This window comes from Lissotriton vulgaris, chromosome 12 (genome assembly GCF_964263255.1).
Source record: "Lissotriton vulgaris chromosome 12, aLisVul1.2, whole genome shotgun sequence".
Classification (NCBI taxonomy): Eukaryota; Metazoa; Chordata; class Amphibia; order Caudata; family Salamandridae; genus Lissotriton; species Lissotriton vulgaris.
In genome coordinates this window covers 606,537,003-606,557,510 of record NC_141700.1, presented here as the reverse complement: position 1 = coordinate 606,557,510, position 20,508 = coordinate 606,537,003, and the positions used below count along the sequence as shown (strand labels likewise).

Genomic DNA, 20,508 nt, shown 5'->3' with positions numbered 1-20,508 from the left:
TTACAACCACCACCATAAGGGATTGTTTGGACTGATACAAGGTGCCCACAGAATTGTGGACATCATACATGAGGCCAACTTCTCACACTATGGAAGTAGGATACCTCCCAAAGACGGTTCTCTACTCTGCTGAGTTAGGAGGAGCGTATCATGTAAGTGTGCGGGTGAATGGGAAACCTATCAAGGCCTTATTAGACTCTGGCTGTAAACAGTCTGTAATTCAGGGGGATTTTGTGCAATCCAATCAAGTGATACCAGGAACCCTAGTATACATTAAGTGTGTTCATGGTGACATTAGGGAATACCCTTTAGCAAAAATACCCCTTGCATTAACATACGGGATGACCCAGGAGGTCAGAGTAGGGGTTTTAGAGACACTCCCTGAAGAGATCATCATAGGGACAGACAACCCCCAGTTCCTTGACCTGTTCACTAGGACCCTCAAACTCCCCATTGCCCAAGTCCGAACCAGTGTCCCTGCGTTTGTGTCAGTTGATCCGTGGGCCTCAGATAGGAGCTTTAAGTTCGCCCAAGCAAACAATGCCACGCTGTTTAACGCTTGGGAACAGGCCCATTATTCACAAGACTAAACGGTACACAGGTATCCACGCTTCCTGATTAAGGAAGGACTCCTGTATCGCCAAGTAAAACCAGAGGACCCTTGACAATTGCTGGTCCCGTTCTCTTTCAGAGAACAGATAATGTTCTACTCCCATATCCATCTACTAGCAGGACACGTAGGGAGTGAAAAAATCACACAAAACGTGTTACGGTGTTTCTATTGGCCAGGGATTTACCAAGACATACAAGTGCATTGTCAGGCATGTGAGGTCCATTTCCCTACCATGAAGGGTGAGCATAAATACAATATTTTCTTTGAAACTGTTTTTGGTGAAACACATTGTATAGGTGATTGACATAGTAAGTTTGTAATGACTATGCATTTTCTTCCATAGAATTCGTATTTCCTATCTGACATGGAGGGTTAATGTCATTGGTTGGTACAGATTGTATCGTACTCAACCCTTTTACATTCTACTTTTTCACTTTGGTGGTGGTGGTGTTTCTTTTGTTTCATCACTACTTAGTGCAACTATTGTAAGAACAGAGGCCCTGACGAATGCCATGGGATAAAATACCCGCTAGGCAGAAACATGTTGGCCCGTTATTAGACAGATATTTGTTGACTGTCCTTTTTTGCACTGTTCTATGTTTTTAATTAGGAGGTGTGGTTCGTCCATAGAATAAAATTAGAAATAGGAGGACACTCCATCCTATTTTAAAGCCACTATTTTTTCTGTTGCACGATTTCTCACTTGACCATCAAAGATCAGCCATCATTGTTGGTCTGTTTGTATGGGTGGACCAAATCCTTGACCAGCAACTAATGGTGCGGCGCTTTAAGTCCCAATGATCACGGGACTAGCCTGATTTGTACTGGGGTTTGGCCATATGATAGGACTGATCATTGAGTCAATTTGATGGTAACCCTTTGCTAATTGTTTTGGATTTGTCACCCGTGTATGAATGATTTGTACCGTGTTGGTCTTTCCTATACATATAGTGTTCACCTTGTTTTGAAATAAGCTGTCTTGATGTGACTCATCCACTCCGAGATTCTGTTAACTCGGATTGACAGTGCAGCCACATAACTAAGCTGGTAGACCCCCCTGTTTTTTGTGTTATACACAGGCATGTGAGGTATGTCAGAAAAAAAGCTCATATAAACCGACAGCTGTGCCTCTGCAACCTCTTCCCATAATCGGGACTCGAAAGGGTGGGGATGGATTTGATTGGACCCCTACCGAAGAGCAGAAGGAGAAACCTGTATACACTGGTTATAGTGGATTATGCCACACGTTTTCCCAAAGCTTTACCTCTAAACTCCCCTACCTCCAGAGTGATAGCAGAGAAGTTCATCGAACTCTTTTCTCGAGTGGGCTTCCCAAAGGAGATCCTCACGGATCAAGGCACCCCATTTGTGTCCCGCTTGATGCGAGAGGTTTGCAGAATGTTAGATCTCCGACATATCAAGACGTCAGTGTATCACCCCCAAACGGACGGGCTGGTGGAACGCTATAACGGGACTCTAAAAGGAACACTCAAGAAAATGCTTTCGGTAAATGGAAAAGATTGGGATCTGATCCTCCCGTTGGCGTTATACATGATAAGAGGACAGAGACAAAGCAGTATGGGGTGTTCCTCCTTTGAAATGTTGTATGGACGCCAACCAAGATCGTTACTAGAGATGATCAGAGAAGGTTGGGAGGCCGAAAAACAAGGGGAAGATCGAAGCATACTAGACTAAGGTCGTAGCCTTAAGAACAACTTGGCAAGAACAGGGACTTGGCGTATTCCAATCTGGAGAAGAGCCAGACCAAACAAAAGACGTACTTAGATAAGGGGAAGAAATGGAGACGTCTAGAGATAGGTGACTGGACTCCTGTTTTGTTACCCTCCTCCACAAAAAGATTCCAGTCTGAGTGGTTGAAGTAGTTGAAACTGTGAGAAAGACCAGCTATAAGGTACAGGTATCGGCTAGAAAGACACAAATCTATCACATCAATCTACTAAAAAAATGGATAGGACCATCCCCAAAAGGGATTGGTGTCAGTACAACGCGTTGTGTTACAACGCATTCCGTTACAACGCAGATTTTACAACGCGGGATCCATTACAACGGATGTCAATACAATGCATGGCATTACATCGCAGATGCTATTACAACGCATGGCATTACATCGTAAGTATAGGTAAGTATACCTTTTTTTAAAAATGTTATTTAGTTTATTGTAATTAATTTTTTTTAAATGATTTAATTAAAAGACATTTAAAAATTGTCAATAATTTAATTTAATAAAATAATAAATATTTAATAATATTGTAATTATATTTAAAATTTTAATTAATTCAATTTAATAAAAAAATAATTAGTTTAATGTACATATTTTTTAATAATAAAATTAAATTAATAATAATATTTTATTTAATTTAATTAATTTAATTAAAAAATGTAATTAATGTAAAATAATTAATTTAATTTATTAAATATATTTCAATTAATTTTAAAATGGTAAATATAATTTAATTATCCCTAAACCCAAACCCTGCCCTAAAACCTAAAAACACCCCTGTACCCCAAAACCCAAACCCTGCCCTAAAACCTAAAAACACCCCTGAACCCCAAAACCCAAACCCTACCCTAAAACCTAAAAACACCCCTGTACCCCAAAACCCTGCCCTAAAACCTAAAAACACCCCTGTACCCCAAAACCCAAAACCCTGCCCTAAAACCTAAAAACACCCCTGTACCCCAAAACCCTGCCCTAAAACCTAAAAACACCCCTGTACCCCAAAACCCTGCCCTAAAACCTAAAAACACCCCTGTACCCCAAAACCCAAAACCCTGCCCTAAAACCTAAAAACACCCCTGTACCCCAAAACCCAAACCCTGCCCTAAAACCTAAAAACACCCCTGTACCCCAAAACCCAAAACCCTGCCCTAAAACCTAAAAACACCCCTGTACCCCAAAACCCAAACCCTGCCCTAAAACCTAAAAACACCCCTGTACCCCAAAACCCAAACCCTGCCCTAAAACCTAAAAACACCCCTGTACCCCAAAACCCTGCCCTAAAACCTAAAAACACCCCTGTACCCCAAAACCCAAACCCTGCCCTAAAACCTAAAAACACCCCTGTACCCCAAAACCCAAACCCTGCCCTAAAACCTAAAAACACCCCTGAACCCCAAAACCCAAACCCTGCCCTAAAACCTAAAAACACCCCTGTACCCCAAAACCCAAACCCTACCCTAAAACCTAAAAACACCCCTGTACCCCAAAACATATACTCCTATACTCACACTTATTTAAAAAATCACTTACATTAATATATTTAATTTATAATAATTAAAAACAAAAATAAATATTTTTTTTAATAATTAATAATAATTAAATGAATTAAATAATATTAAATAAAATAAATAAAAAATTAAATACTTACCAATACTTACGATGTAATAGTATGCGTTGTAATAGCATCTGCGATGTAATGCCATGCATCGTAATGACATCCGATGTAATGGATCCCGCGTTGTAAAATCTGCGTTGTAACGGAATGCGACGTAAAAGATGCGTTGTAAGAGTAACACACCCCCCAAAAGATATCATCCTCACGTTACCCACGACTTCCTCTTTGTCCTCAACAATAAACGACCTGGTGATTAATGAAGACCTCCGAAAATCTCAACAAGAAGGTTTGCACGAGGTGTTGGAACCGTTTTCACCCATCTTTTCGGATTTACCAGGGAAGACAACCATGATAGAACACCGGATTGAAACAAGAGCCGGTTCCATCGTTAAACAACGGCCGTACAGGATCCCAGCAGCAAAAAGGACAGCAGGGAAGAAAGAGGTCAGAGGGATGTTACGCTTGGGAGTCATCAGACCCTCCCGGAGTGAATGGTCCTCGCCAATCGTGATGGTGCCGAAGCCGGACGGCAGTACCAGGTTTTGTATGGATTTTCGCGCCCTGAACTCCGTTTTCTCTTTCGATACCTCGGATTGACGAGTTAATCGAGAAGCTAGGAGAAGCTCAGCACATAAGCACCTTGGACTTGACCAAAGGATATTGGCAAGTACAGTTAAGAGAAGAAAACTGCGTTTTCAACACCAGATGGGCTTTTTGAGTTTACAGTTCTTTCCTTCGGACTTCATGGAGCTCCTGCTACATTCCAACGCCTTATGAATGAGTTCTTGAGAGACCATCTGGCCTATAGTTCTGCATACCTGGACAACATCCCGACTAGCAAGAAAGAGATGATGGCTTTTCTTGGGCTGATAGGGTACTATCGACGATTTATACCAGCCTTTTCCGAGATAGCAGCCCCTCTCACAGAAACTTTAAAACAGAACGTCAAACCCCTGATGTACAAAAGCCCCACCTTGGAGATGTGGAACGCTTTCAATTCCCTGAAAAGAGTCATCACCACCAATCCCGTATTGTCCTCCCCCGATTTCTCCAAACCTTTTGTCGCCCACACAGATGCCTCCGACTATGGGGTGGGAGCGGTGTTGTCACAAAAGTCCACTGATGGTATAGAGCACCCCATCCTATATATCAGCAGGGAACTATTTCCCAGGGAAGTAAAGTATCCCACAATAGAAAAAGAGTGTCTCGGTATTAAGTGGGCTCTAGACAAACTCAGGTATTACCTCGAGGGTCACCCATTCACTCTCTACACGAACCATGCTCCCCTCCAGTGGATGAGCCGCCACGCTTCACAGAATCCTAGAGTAATGAGGTGATTCTTATCCCTACAGCCATTCTCATTTACCGTATGTCATCGCAAAGGGACAGACAATGCTATCGCACACTTCTTTTCCCGTTTCCCTCTACCCAATCGGGAGAATCCAGGGGGGGGTGGTGTGTGACGGGGTGAAGTGGTCAGACTCCGAGGAGAGCCTGAATACAAACTTCTCCTCTCTCTCTATGCAGCAAGCCGAAAGCAATACAACCGAGTCTCACACCTTTCTCTGTTTCCGTGGGTTTCTCTGAAAGGCCACACTATGTCAGTGACCAAACAAAAAGCACATTATGAATTGAGAGAAGATGAAGAAAAACTTAATAAAATGACTCAGCGAACAACGATGCTGTGAAAAAACAACTTGTCCCAAATTAAGTCAACAAGGTCACAGCGATGAATATTTCCAAATGTAGAGATATACAAAAAGACTCAACAGTCCCGCACAAAATAGTAGGAAATATGTATTTAAAATGTCATAAGAAAAATTCTTCTGTGCCTGCAACAGATAGGTAATGAAGATGAAGTAAACGCAATCACCACAGCCCAAAATGACGCCTATATATATTACTTATGAGGAAGTGAGTGGCGTAATAAAAAAAACTAGCGAAACAAAAAGGGATGATGGATGGAGCGTTTGAGCAAATCAAACACTCACCCCCAGTCAACAGATTTGGGTTTAATCCATCACCATTCTTTAGCTCACTCAGCCACCCCAGTTCAGACATGGCCATATGCAAATCAGTCTGACCCTGTGCCTCATGGGAACAGACCAGCTCAAACTGCCAGGCCATGTCTTCCCTGGACCGGAAACAAGCATCCTGGGACCGGTTTCGGATTCATAATCCTCATCAGCCAGGCTATCTTGAATCCATTGGCCAAGTGAGCAAGGGACTCACGTCTGAGCATACCCTGCCAACTTAGGGCGAACAAAGCGAAACAAAAGGGGATGATGGACAGAGCGTTTGCGCAAATCAAACACTCACCCCCAGTCAACTGATCTGGGTTTAATACATCACCATTCTTTAGCTCACTCAGCCACCCCAGTGCAGACATGGCCATATGCAAATCAGTCTGACCCTGTGCCTCATGGGAACAGTCCAGCCCGAACTGCCAAGCCATGTCTTCCCTGGACCGGAAACAAGCTTACGAGGACCGGTTTCTGGCATTCCAGCCGTCTTCAGCCCAGCTTGCTTGAATCCAGTGGCAAAGTGAGCAAGGGAGCCAAGAGTCTTCACGAAAATCATGGCTCCGGTGGCGGCTTTTCTTCACCTACAGGGCATTCAATTCTACCCTTACTTGGACGACTGCCTGATAAAAGCTCAAACTTTTTATGCAGCACAACAACACACTCAGACTTGCCTGTCTGTCTTTCACGCCTTGGGTCTTTCCATCAACCACGAGAAATCTCATGTCCGTCCAACACAACAAATAGTCTTTCTGGGGGCATTGATAGATTCTCGTCTGGCGAAGGTGTTTCTCTCGCAGGTGCGGCAAGCTCGCATAGTCAAGATGGTGGCTCTTCTCAGCTCAAGAAAGTTCCGCTTCTCTACAGATGTTGAAATCTTTTCTGGGCATGGCATCCTCCTGCATACAACTGATCCCCAATTGCAGACTACATATGCGAGTCCTCCAAGAGGAGTTGGATAAACAATGGCGGCAAGTCTCAGGGTCGTTCAACGATAAAGTCTGCCTGACCCCCTGTATTCAGGGTGCATTGGAATGGTGGGCTCACCTTCCAAACATCGCCACCAGGCGACCTTTCCAGGACATCGACCCCACGCTTACCCTCACGACGGACGACTCCTTGGAGGGTTGGGGTGCACACCTCGAAGGGTTGTCAGTCAAGGGCAAATGGACTGCAGATCAATGTACATGGCACATAAATCGCCTGGAACTCTTGGCCATCTTCCTCGCCCTAAAATCTTTCCGGATGCTGGTGGAAGGGAAATCGCTGCTGATGCGTACAGAAACACCACCAATATGCAGTACCTCAACAAACAAGGAGGTACGAGGTCTCTTCTGCTGTCCAGACAGGCACAACAGATCTGGGAATGGGCGATTCAACATTGTGTCCAACTGACAGCAGTTCACGTACCAGGTGTTTCCAACGCCCTTGCTGACTCTCTCAGCAGATCGGCTACGGACAACCACGAGTGGGAACTCCATCACCCGACTCTGGAGTATGTGTTTTGCTTGTGGGGCCAGCCGGAGCTGGATAGGTTTGCAACTCCACTGAACCGCAAATGCCTACACTTCGCAAGTCGGCATCCCCACAGAGGATCCAGCAGGAATGCGTTTTCGATCAACTGGTCGAGCAAATTCGTTTATGCTTTTCCGCTGATCCCTCTGATTCCACGCCTGCTGCACAGGATGACATTACAAAGGGGGGTTTTACCCATGCAGTCGCGGGGACCTGGGCGATATATGGTACATAGGAAGGGGATCCCCGCTGGAAAGGGAGTTGTGTTAACAAACCAACAAATTATAATTTATACACTTTCATAAAGAATGATGTCAAGAGGAGGAAAGGTTCAGTCTAGGTACCGTAATTTATTAGCAATACCTGAATAGTAACATAATCAAAACGATTTTGTAAAAAGCCCCAAAATGGAAGGGGGAAGGGGGAGGGGGAGTGCTTTCGGGAGTGTGAAGGAGGAATAAACACAGTTGAAAAAACAAGTGACAGGTACAGTAATTTCCAACAATTTCAAATTAAATACAAATACATAAGCCCGGGAGTCAGGGCACACAATGATGACTAAATTACCCAAAAAAAATTTCAACGGACACACAGTCAATCTGAGGCTGTAAAGGGCTTGTGCCAGAAGTTTCAAGGGAAAGCCGTCGACGTTTCGACCCCTGTGCGTAGGCTAGGTTCAGTCCTTAAGTGGGGTCTTCCTCAGGACAAAGACAAGGGAGAGTGAGGGGCAACCTGTCAGATAGATTAATAAAATGAATGAGTGTGATTGAATTATTTCAGCTAATACAACATGGCCTATTAATGTAGACCATGAGGAAAATTACATCAACAACTTAGGGTTAATTACCATGGAGTCGTGGCCCAACTGGGCTCAGGACGTGGATTGATGATGGACTGTGCATGGATCACATGTCAATCACAGCGTGAGGTAATCACAATGCTACAGAGGAGAAGAAAAACCAGTGAGAGTCCCATATTTCACTGTCGATTAAAAACACCAGGTGATTCGTTAGAACACGGTGTCAATTCTGGTAAATCAGGGTAGAGGGAAAACTAAACTAATCATACTGGTGGATGAAAACCACCATCAAAGATATTACTGTCTAGATAAGTTTGAACTGTCAAAGGTGTGCCAAAGTTACAGACAAGGGCTGGCCGGTGTCGCAAGACTACACAGTGATGAAAAATTCATTGAGAATAAACCTATTCGTGTGTCGATACGTGAATATCTAACATACCTGTGATTTGAACGGAAAATCGTAAGTGCAATTTTCAAAAAGTTTACTGGAGTCGCTGGGTTAATACAAACAATCAGCAGTCGCTGGTTTTTCAGGGGGTGTGGGTCGTGATGCCACAGTCACAGGTTAATCTAAGAGGAAAAGCGAGGTCATTGATATGAGGTTCCAGTATTTAAGTGGCTAATGACAATTGCGTACTCCTTGCTAGTTTATTTAAAAAGCCCGCTAAGAGTGGGTTAATCCCGAGACACAGATATCTGGGGTACGAGTTGTGTGGATGCTCGACATACCTGTAACGTGAAATGCCGGTCAGAGAAAATGCCGAAGCGCGTTGATTGACTCAGCAACCAGTGGCTTGTAACCCGTCTGGGTTTGGCTGACATGAAATCAAACACGGGCAGGGATGAGTCTGAGAAAAAAGTGCGGGTGCATTATAGGCTTCAGTTTTAATGCTAATCGAATTGCAGAAGGGTATGAGTTACATAGCTAGACGACATACCTGTTGTCGTGCATAAGCAGTCAGAAAACTCGCCGGGGGGCGTTGATTGATACCGCTGCCAAAGGCTTGTAACCCATCTGGGTTAAGCCGTCATGAAGTCACGATCCGGGTAAGTCTAAGGAGAAATAGTACGGGTTAGTTCCGACTTTAGTTAAAGTGCTAAACTGGACACAGTTTTAAAGGGACGCCAAAATGCGCCGTGTGACAACATACCAGGTAAACTTCGTGGCGTCCATGGATAGTAACTCCGCAACTCCAACTACGCGGAGTTTCGGGGGAGGGGTCAATTTAAAGACACCACCCCGTAATAGGCATAGAAGAGTTACTTAGTGTTCTAGCGTATGCGTCAAAAGACATCATCCGGGAATTACTCAACAATTGTTTGTTTGATTGTTGCATTTGTAAAAAAATATAATAAAGCCGCGCAACTCTCCAACATGAGGTTGAAAGCGGACTTTGTGCAAATTAAGGCGAAACATTTGATGTAATGGATTCCACAATATCTACAACATATGAATGGGTCATCAAATCTCTAAATTGATATATCAGAAGAATTAATATGTATGAAAACCAACTAATAAAGTCAAATTAACAGTATCCGTGCAACTCACCAACATGGGGTTGAAGGCGGACAGCTGGATTTCGAGAAACGCAATCAAATAACATGAATAATGGTATGGAATGAATCTCATGATGACGACCAAGTGGGTTGGGAATTTTGACAGAAGCCATGAAAAGATACCAAGAGAAACATTTGCCGTGCAACTCTCGAACATGAGGTTGAAAACGGGCTATTGGTTAATTTGATAAAGGCAATTGCACAATCCATGATAAATGGTCAGTTCCCAAGCATGCAGAGTAGGGAAGAAGGGCTTGTTTTGAGGAAGTGCAGAGACATGGATCATAATCAAACATATCTTATCAGTGCATCCCCCCAATTTAAATTAGAGGCCACACCAGTGCCTAGTTAACCCAGGGCTGCCAACTGTGCTAGACTGCCTTCTTGTTCATTCAGGCCATTCTTAATTGAGTCGAGGAGGGACATCCATTTGGATTCATGGGTGTTAAGTACAGTCAATATGTTGCCTCCTCTTCTACCTAGAGTGACCTTTTCGATCACAAACCATCGCAGTTCAGAGACAGCATGTCCAGCCTTTTGCCAGTGTTCTACTAGCGGTGCGCCAACTACATTGCAGCGCAGCCTACTGCAGTGGGGCGATATGCGAGACTTAATTTTCTGTTGTGTTTGTCCCACATAGATCTGTCCGCATGGGCATATAATGATATAAATCACACAGCAGGAGTTGCAATTTGTATGGTGTTTTAGACTGTAAGTTCTTCCACCATGGTCAAAAATCTTAATCTGCATGGTGGTTTCGCATGCAATGCATGTTCCACATCTGTAGTGGCCCAACACTGGAGGTAGATTCCACTTACTTGTGAGAGTGGGTTGACTCGCAGGTTCCAAAAATGAGTGCACCACCAAGTCCCGAATATTTTTAGCCCTCTTGAAGGAATGGAGCGGGAACTCCGTCTGTTTGATCTCATCTGACACAATGGACCAGTTCTTATTAATGATCCGTTTTACCTCATTACTCCGTGTGGAGAAGGTGGTTACACAGATGATACGGTCCATTTCTGATGAGTCACTGTGGTCCGGATTTAACAAAGTATCGCGTGGATTGTACCAGGCTCGTTTCCTGGCACGTCTCACCATTTTGGACGGATAACCCCTTGAGATGAGGCGGTCACTTAAGATCTCAGATTCTTGGATATAGTTTCCACGAGTGGAGCAATTTCTCCTAATCCTGAGAAATCACAGGATGAGACTTCAGCCATGTTGCGTCATACTGATTGCGCCCAGGTGGCCGCGTCGCCCATAGTTCACGGATATCCTTCGGTTTTCCCAGTGCGATCCGCTTCTTCTTCGCCCTCTGCCTCATCTGCTCACCATGAGTCAGGGCCAGATTTGCCATCCGGATCCAGCATCTCTCCAGCTTCACGCTTGGAACCTGAGCACAATGAGTTCGCACATTTGAATATTGCTCCCGAGTGCAGAGAGGTGCTTGCTCATGCACGCGCTCCTTCCACAGTTAAGACCTATAAGCTGAAATGGAAACAGTTTTGTATCTGGTGTCCCAAGGGGAAGGTCGATCCTCTGCTCGCTACACCTGAGCAAATCCTGCCTTTTTTCCTCCTTTTGGCAAAGTCGTGACTTTCGCATTCCACTCGTAAAATCTTCCTGGCTGCGATTTCCCACTTTCGCCATGATGGTTCCAAGTTGCTGTACTCCTCTAGGATCATTCGTCAGTTCTTTAAGGGCCTGTTCCGGATGGTTCCGGCCATCCGGCGTCCAACACCTGTTTGGCGTTTGAATCTGGTCTTATCACAGCTCCTCCGATCTCCTTTTGAGCCCATTCAATCAGCGGAATTAAAATTCCTCACTTGGAAAGTCGCCCTCCTCGAACTTACATCCTCCAGGCGAGTGAGCGACATCAAAGCTTTCACCTTTCAGCTTCCTTTTCTTCAATTCTCCAGGGACTCTGTTACACTTCGTACGAATCCTAAATTTATTCCTAAGGTTCCTTCAGACTTCCACCTTAACGAACCTGTCATTCTCAAGACTTTTTTCCCAGACCCTCAGTCTCCTGCTGAGCGCTCTCTTCACTCTTTGGACTTGAAACGCTGCCTCAAATTCTATATTCAACGCACTGCTGCTTTTCGTAAATCAGACCAGCTCTTTGTGGCCTATGGCCGAATGCGCAAGGGACATCCAGTCACTAAACAATCCATTACTAGATGGATTTCTTCTGCCATCACCTTCTGCCATCAACGGGCTGGCAAGCCTCTTTCTGCTCCGGTGCGAGCACACCCGAAGAGGGCAGTTGCATCCTCTACCGCCCTATTTACTTAAGTGCCTCTACATCAGATCTGCAGGGCGGCCACGTGGTCCAGCAGGCACACGTTCACGAGGCACTATTGTCTGGAGACAGCTGACGCTGCAGACACTGCTGTGGGTCAAGCGGTGCTACGGAATATCTTCAGATAAAGGTGAGCCTCTGTTGCTTCCTGCCTCCTGTCATAAAAGGTTTTCCTGTATATATATGCAATGCTCATATGTGCATCTCTTTGCTTGCATTTGTTCTTTTTTCCTTTTTTGACTCTCTTGTGTTTGCGTACTGTTTTCTGTTCTTATTCAAGTATGTGAAACTATGAAAGACACCCCTAATACTGGAGAAGAACAAAAGTTACTTACCTGTAAACTGTGGTCCTCCAGTATTGGTGTCTTTCATAGATTCACATGCGACCTACCCTTCCTCCCCTCAGAGGCTCTCTTCTCCTCATGCACTCTTGGTCACTTTGGTGCTACGAAAATCTGAGGGCTTGAGCTTCTGAGGAGAAGGTTCTAGAGGGTGCTGCAGCCCGAATGGCTGGAATGTGGACTATTATAATGACATGGATATGTTGAAAGTGAATCTCGCTTTGGGCCTCTATGGGCCTATGTTGTTCTATGGTACTTTTAAAAATTTCTTTATGACTATATATATATTTATTATATTTATATGTTTATATATATTTAGGATGTTTTTTATGTATATATATATATATATTACTACTATTTTATGTACCGTGGGACTCCCACTTCGACGACGGGGAATTATTCAAGCATGTGAATCTATGAAAGACACCAATACTGGAGAACCACAGTTTACAGGTAAGTAACTTTTGTTCATCCTGGTGTGAAGCAGTGGTGGCCATTATGATCTTGTCAGTGCAAAAGTAAAAATTTCAGGTGGATTCTAGTAGTGCTCCCTAATGTACATACTGGATAGCTGTTGTCTATGTATATTTGCAAATTTGTATGTTGAAGAAACAGTGCATGATTATCAGACAGTGCCAATGACGTACATGACCATTCCATTCCCAAGAGAAATTGGCACAGCTGTGGCACTACCAGAGATTGATACTATTCTCTCAATTTTGATGTAATCTTAAAGATGCATGTAATATGACCGTACAGTTTTGTGTTTGGGCTCGGGCCCCTTTGAAGTGTACAATTGTCTTTCTCTTTTTTCCTCTTGAAATTATGTCTGTCACAGCAGGAGAGACCCTAAATCTGATAGTCCCACAGCCAGCACAGGCCATGGGAGTGACTAGAGTTCACACCTGGATGTCAGCCACAGTGATACGTGCAACAAAAGGTTAATCCTGGGCTCCCAGCCCCATTCTTTATGATTACCTTCTCAGCCCCATCTCCTTCCTGAGATGTGTCCAGGCCCCTTCCTTTTGATCTATCACCGAATCAAAGAGCACCCTTTTGAAGTGTAAATGGGAGTCTCTATTGCCCTTCTTTCAGTGTGCCCCACCCAGCTCACAGGAATGCAGCAATACACAAGTCTGCCTGGGGGATTATTCTACTCCACATTTCTTTTCCAGCCAAGCTGTGCCTTCCCAAAATGGAATCCAGGGACCTCCATGTAATGTATCATTGCAAGCACACTTGCACTCAATATACATATACAGCACACATACTTTCCAGCACTGTTAACTCCATGTATTGCACCACCACAGACACACATACATTTAGCACATTGGTCAGTACTGTAGTGTACCATGGTGTTTTATTTGCAAACACACACACTGTCAACACACAAACTTACCATATGGGAGGGGTCAACACACAAAAAGAAGAGACAGATAACCAATATTAACCACATAGAAGCAAGCCTTTGCGAAGGACACGCAACGCAACAAATTAAAAGCATTAGGCGGCTGTAAGCCCACAAAGTAGATACCCATTAATTATAATGGGGTGACCCAGTGACCCTCAGAACCTGGGTATTACGTGATATGCAAATAGTGGTTCTGTCGGATTGTACTCAATCTCTTTGATTAAACAATTACTTGGCTCACTATGTACTTTTTCATGAAAAACATAGAGATACTTTAAAGAAAAATGCACACACCAAACGTTTTTTCTTGTACGCAAAGTTGTAATTATTCAATCACTTTGCAAGAATTTTTTTTTCTTTTTAGATATTAAAAGATCGGTTGTCCATATACATTTGAAAATATAATGACAATAAATAAGTGCTGCAGTGAATAAACGTGATCTGTGACTAATGGTGACTGTTATAGTGATACAGTTTCGTGAAAAATGCAATTAGATACACTGGTCCAACAATAACTTCAATTTCCTCAAACAGTATTGTAAATCATATTTTTCTGTTGAGATGTAGTGAGGACCAATTGGTGGATTAGCGTCGACGTTTCGACCCAGCGGTATGGTGCCGGTTTATTAGCAACCGTTTCGGGTCTTCATCAGGACAAAAGGGGGGACAACCTTAAAGAAGGAGACTGAGGTGTCTTATTCATAACCTCCGTGGGATGATTGTTCTCTCTTATATCGAAGCATGGTATCTTCGTAAAAGAATTTATCACCGTCCGGTGACGAATTCGGGTTTGAAGTGCCGCAGCCGCGATCACTTGAGGAGCATGACAGCAGACGTCTGTATTTCTCTCCCGTTCACCCATTGACTCGTGAACGGGAGAGAAATACAGACGTCTGCTGTATAAACCGGCGCCATACCGCTGGGTCGAAACGTCGACGCAAATCCACCAATTGGTCCTCACTACATCTCAACAGAAAAATATGATTTACAATACTGTTTGAGGAAATTGAAGTTATTGTTGGACCAGTGTATCTAATTGCATTTTTCACGAAACTGTATCACTATAACAGTCACCATTAGTCACAGATCACGTTTATTCACTGCAGCACTTATTTATTGTCATTATATTTTTAAATGTATATGGACAACCGATCTTTTAATATCTAAAAAGAAAAAAAATTTCTTGCAAAGTGATTGAATAATTACAACTTTGCGTACAAGAAAAAACGTTTGGTGTGTGCATTTTCCTTTAAAGTATCTCTATGGTTTTCATGAAAAAGTACATAGTGAGCCAAGTAATTGTTTAATCAAAGAGATTGAGTACAATCCGACAGAACCACTATTTGCATATCACAAAGTAGATACAACATGTCTCAAAGAGATGGCGCATGCACTGACTAGGTGATATTTAAAAATGGCAGTGCTTTCCCAAAGTGGCAGAACTGCATCCCCTCTTTGTTAAAAGGACTGATGACCATCCCACTAACAGGAAAATCTTAAGACTTTAATATTAACCCCTTGCATGCTGCCGCGATTCAGCGCCTGTGCGGCAAAATCGCAAGTGGGCGGGTTTATGACGGCCCCCAGCCGTCATCAGCACACGAGCGCCGTAGTGCATGACGGATGGGGGCCGTCATCAGCCTGCAAGGGGTTAAAAATCACTTCCTCCTTCATTATTGTTACTAAATCCTAGCTCGATCGCCTTTGCCCCTACCCCCTCCCCCCCCCCCCCCCCCCCAACTTTCTATGTTCCTTCTGATTTGGCACATTGTTTAAAAAATGAATAGAATGTCTTCTGTTTGTTAATCTGATGTGCGAGGACAAACTTGATTTTATTTTTGGGCTAAACTTCACCCCCAAGTTCTCCAGATGTATTTTTAACTCAGAATGGAGGTGTCAGTATGAGTAACTCGACTAGACCTAAAACAGTTTTAAGACATAAAAGTTGTTCTGTGCGTAAATGTCCTTTGCAAGTTATTGTGCATGTTGTTTTTATTTGTCCTACATTTTATAAAATGTTATGAAATTGTTAGTAAAACCATTAAGAAGAATAACAGCACAATAACTGATGCCGTTAATTTACTACCCACACCTTAATTGATTAATGTAAGTTTTACGAGTTTTTGATTTGATTTTAAAATGGTTTTATCCCTGAGATGTGATTTGTTAGTATTGTTCTGTGAAACTTTACTGTTAAATAAATTCCCTGCTAATCTCTTCTTCGGGGAGTAAATCCTACTTTCAGGGTTCAGCATGCTCTGAAGCAAAACTGTTTGCTGGATGTAGTGAATTAAACTTACCAGGACATACACACATGTATTTTTGAGCAAGTATACACAGTGGCAGTGTTCCTGGGAACATATTTAGAAAATGCAGAGATGTATGATTTAGTGTAAGAGAAGAATCTTGAAAATCAGAGACCCAGGCAGGGAAAGGAAGGTGTGAGTCTGGTATTGTCTGATTTTCTAGGGCATGCTTTGTTAACTTGTGCGGTTTCCTCTAATTTGTCTGCCTTGTTAACATGCACTATAATTGCTTTTGATTCATGGTGCAGGTGGACCATTTGCTGTATTCCTCATTTGCAGCTCTGGGATATATAGAGGCATCATTTCTACTGCACAGGGGCAGGGACGGACCAACGCTGACAGTGTCCTCGTCCATTTCCAGCATGATTATCAGCAGGTAATGCAATGCAAATTTCGCCAATAATACAAACTCCACAGCACATCTAGCAAATATCACAAGCACCAACTCTCAACACAGTGTTAATACCTACATTGTAACAGCAGTCACCCAATTTGATGAAAATGATGAATGGTTAATGTACACTGAGATTTGACAATCTTCCCCAAATGCACCAAATATATAGGACACATTCAGCCCTGCAGACCCTCGTCACCAATCTATGATGACGATTACCAAAAATATTTATTTGCTGAGCAGATCAGGCAAACCAAACCTTTTTTGCAACCAACCAACTCACAATCCGTGAGTAACACAAAAACAAGCTTCTGAGTCCATAGGAATAACTACATTGAATGGAAAAGACAAAGTTATCTCTCCAACTGATGTAACATATTAGTGTTTAATACCACACCCTGCTAGCCTCATACAACATTTCTATGAGTAGATAATACAAATATCTGCTCAACCCCAACCAAAAACATACTTTGAATTTGAGCCTCATTTGAAGGTGGACAGTACCACACATTGGCAGATGCCTCACCACCTACCTCTTGGTTATCCATCCTTAGTTAAAGGTGAAGGAACTGATATGTTTCTGATACTGGAGCCTCAACCTGTTTCTCCTTCACCAGCACCTTTGCATCTGACATGGTACTGCAAAAACCATAAACGCAGTAGTGTTTAAAGGCTGAAACAATTATTCTCTTGTAAGCTGGCGTTTGTGTGACTTTAAATTACCCTCTTAGCCCTTACCATAAACCTAACTTTCTCAACTTACCACACCATTCACTATGTTAGCGACACCAACCAATTTCCCAAAAGATAACAAACAGAAGATGAAATGTCCAACACCACAACAATCTCTAACATTCCCTAACAACCCCCTCAACGCACTAGACATTGTCAACAAAACCTCCATGGCCTTCAACTAAGAAAGGCTAGCATGTATCACAACTCTTCCTCCCCGGCAATTGAATAAAATCGAGTGGATGATCATTCTTCCACAAGAGGTAGGTTTAGTGTTCAGGCAACACTTTGCACACAAGTCAACATATTTTTAACATCTTTATTGATTATTTATTCCCACATAGAAAAAGACATATAACAGTTATGCACTATTTGTCATATTATGCTTACATACGTACCTTTATAATATATTCCTGTGCATCCATTTACTTTTTGTTTCTCATTTATCTTGACATAGATTCAATTACAACTTCCTTAATCAGACACCACTTCCCAGACTGGGCTGTACTTCAAACTAGGTCTTTATGCCCTACAGTGCTGCCCCATATATTTAATGTCCTATTAGTTGTTCACTGTTCAGTTTCCAACAGCGTTCTTACTTTTTCTCCGCAAGGGGGTTCTACACTTTCCTGCCCTTTCCATCCCCTAGCTACTATAATTGTATCTTTGTTTGATTACTTTCAAGGAGGCCTTGTATCTCCGGGCTCATCTGAGCTTTGTAGTAGCGCTGCTAATGTATTAAGTCCCCTTATAGTTTGTTGCCGCTCCACATTTTGTTTATTCATTCCCTCTTCTTTCACTGCCCATTCTTGCCTGTCTTTCATCCATGTATTCACTGTTGGCCCAAGTGTGTAGCTATATGACACTTTTTGACTATTATCTAAAGTGTTACCATTTTGTATTTAATTTTTCTCCCCTTTGGTATTGGTATCACTCCCATTAGACTTTGTATATTGGCAAGAGTGGGCAGGAGTTCAGTCATCAGATGCATTATGCTCAACACGACTGACTCCAATATTTTGCTAATGCTCTAGGCTTCCACATCAGATGTAAATCCACACCTGTTCCCCCACATCTAGGGCATGTTGCTGCTTTACTAGGGCTCTCTAGCTTTGCAAGAGGTAAGTATATTCTATGCCACAAATTGAATTGCATCAATTTAAACTATTAATTTCTTGACACTTTTTCAGCACACTGGCCAACTGGGGGGAGTGTGTATTTTCATTTACTCCGGATCTTCCCTGTTCTGAACATTCCTTGCTTGTTGGACATAGAACCCAATATTCACTTATTAAGGCTGAAATATGAGAAAATGCCTATTTCAGTCTCCACCATGGTTGCCTTGAACTCCCATCAACAAGGAGTTTAAGTGAGCTGCACCACGAATGAGGATCAGCCTCCCATGTCTACTACTGTCTTCACCTTACTCTGATAACCAGTGTCTCCTGAATATATCACGAGGCCTTGTGTACGCCACAAACTCTGGCACTTACCAACACTGCTGCCCTCACCAACAAACATACTACATTGGCAACTCTCTCCCAGCAGCTTCTCCTCCACTAAAACCCTTCTTGGAGCAATGCTTCCCCCTCCTGGGAAGCCAGACACATTGAAAGGACTCTGTGCACTCTGCCCCTTGGCCATCACAGCAATCTAAGCAGATACCCTTACCACTCCAGTTAGAGGACATCCCAGTCCCTCCCTACTGACAGGTGAAGCCTGTGCAGCTCTGACACACTCACTGATCAGATCGCCCCTGTCCTAAAAAGGACTTGTGTGACCCAGTTGCCCCAAACAATTATTGGCCAATATGAAGACACCCCCTACCTCCAACCCCCTGCCCCCACGCACGGAAAGTTTTCAGTGTTGATGGGTCACTTAATCGCTGTATATATCCCGCTGGTGATAGGAGTTGATAGGGTAGGCAACAGTAGTCTAGGTTTCGACCCTAAAGTCGCAAGCAGGGTGGTGTCCGGCGTGTCAGAAATCACTCCGTGACAAGGCCTTACTTCCTGGTTACAGGAGACGCGATGAGCCATAGCCTCGAGACCACGTACATGCCCTGAACTTTGATCTAATCGATATGGGCAGCTGAATTGATCTATTCAAGCGGCATTTTCCTGAAAATAAGATTTCACGGAGTGATTTCTGACACGCCGGACGCCACCCTTCTTGCGCCTTTGGCAAGGAGGTCAGCCCACCGGCCCCATCTCCTAACCCCCGTTCCCCCGCTTGTCCTGATGAAGACCCGCGCTGTAAGGGCAATCCACCCTACATGTCTTTAGGGTCGAAACGTAGACTACTGTTGCCTACCCTATCAACTCCTATCACCAGCGGGATATATACAGCGATTTAGGAGCTTTGATTGTACATAATGTATTGATATATACATGTTTCGTGTGGCCCCGATTTATGGGGACCATCCCAAGAAATATACATGAACTTTGACTTATGCTTTTTATGTCACATATCAATGAACACTGAGTCTTAACTGTCTCACTTAATCCCCTCACAGCACTCCCCTCCACTTTTTCTTATGTGGGCACAAAATTATTTGATAAAACAAAAAAGTCTTTTTGATCGTTTAACCATAAAAAGGTTGATATGAGTGCGTTGTGAATAAAAACATCGTACTTATGATTTGTTTCCTTTCTCTTTGATTTATATTGAGTATTTCTACTGTATACTATATACAAATTGCTCTCTTAGGTCTGGGACCCCTCTGTTCAGTGGGATAGCTTTACGGATGCCGGGATTACCTCATGTTTAAGTAATAAACACATGCTTTTAAATGTGAGAAGAAGTTCTGATTGTTGGAGTCTTTGTTGAGGCATTTTTTAATTTTTACAAACAAGTTGTGTTTTTGAATGTTAAAATTTCAATTAACATTTTATAGCATTCACTTTTATAAGAAATACTACTGATATTTCAATCGTTACGGGTTAAAATAAATCCAAATAAATGATTTTTATCACATTTTCAAACATATACGGCACTCTATAAATACTTTACAACAAACAACGAATACATCTGCATGCGTTTTCAGCAAAGGTCTGATTAATGAACTTGTCTGGAAATGGGTTAAATCGTATGGGAAAACAAATAATTATTTGAAATGCTGAAATAATTTAGTACTACCAATAAATATGTTGCTGCCAAGC

The 20,508-nt window shown here is 42.9% G+C and overlaps 1 protein-coding gene across 1 annotated transcript in view; it reads left to right on the top strand.

Moving 5' to 3' along the window:
- PKD1L3 (polycystin 1 like 3, transient receptor potential channel interacting) overlaps nucleotides 1–20,508 on the top strand; it is a 1,100,724-nt gene that overhangs the window by 137,267 nt on the left and 942,949 nt on the right. Inside the window, exon 6 of the mRNA XM_086945530.1 lies at nucleotides 16,470–16,597. Coding sequence (XP_086801656.1) covers nucleotides 16,470–16,597 — 128 coding nt within the window. The remainder of the gene's footprint in view (nucleotides 1–16,469; nucleotides 16,598–20,508) is intronic.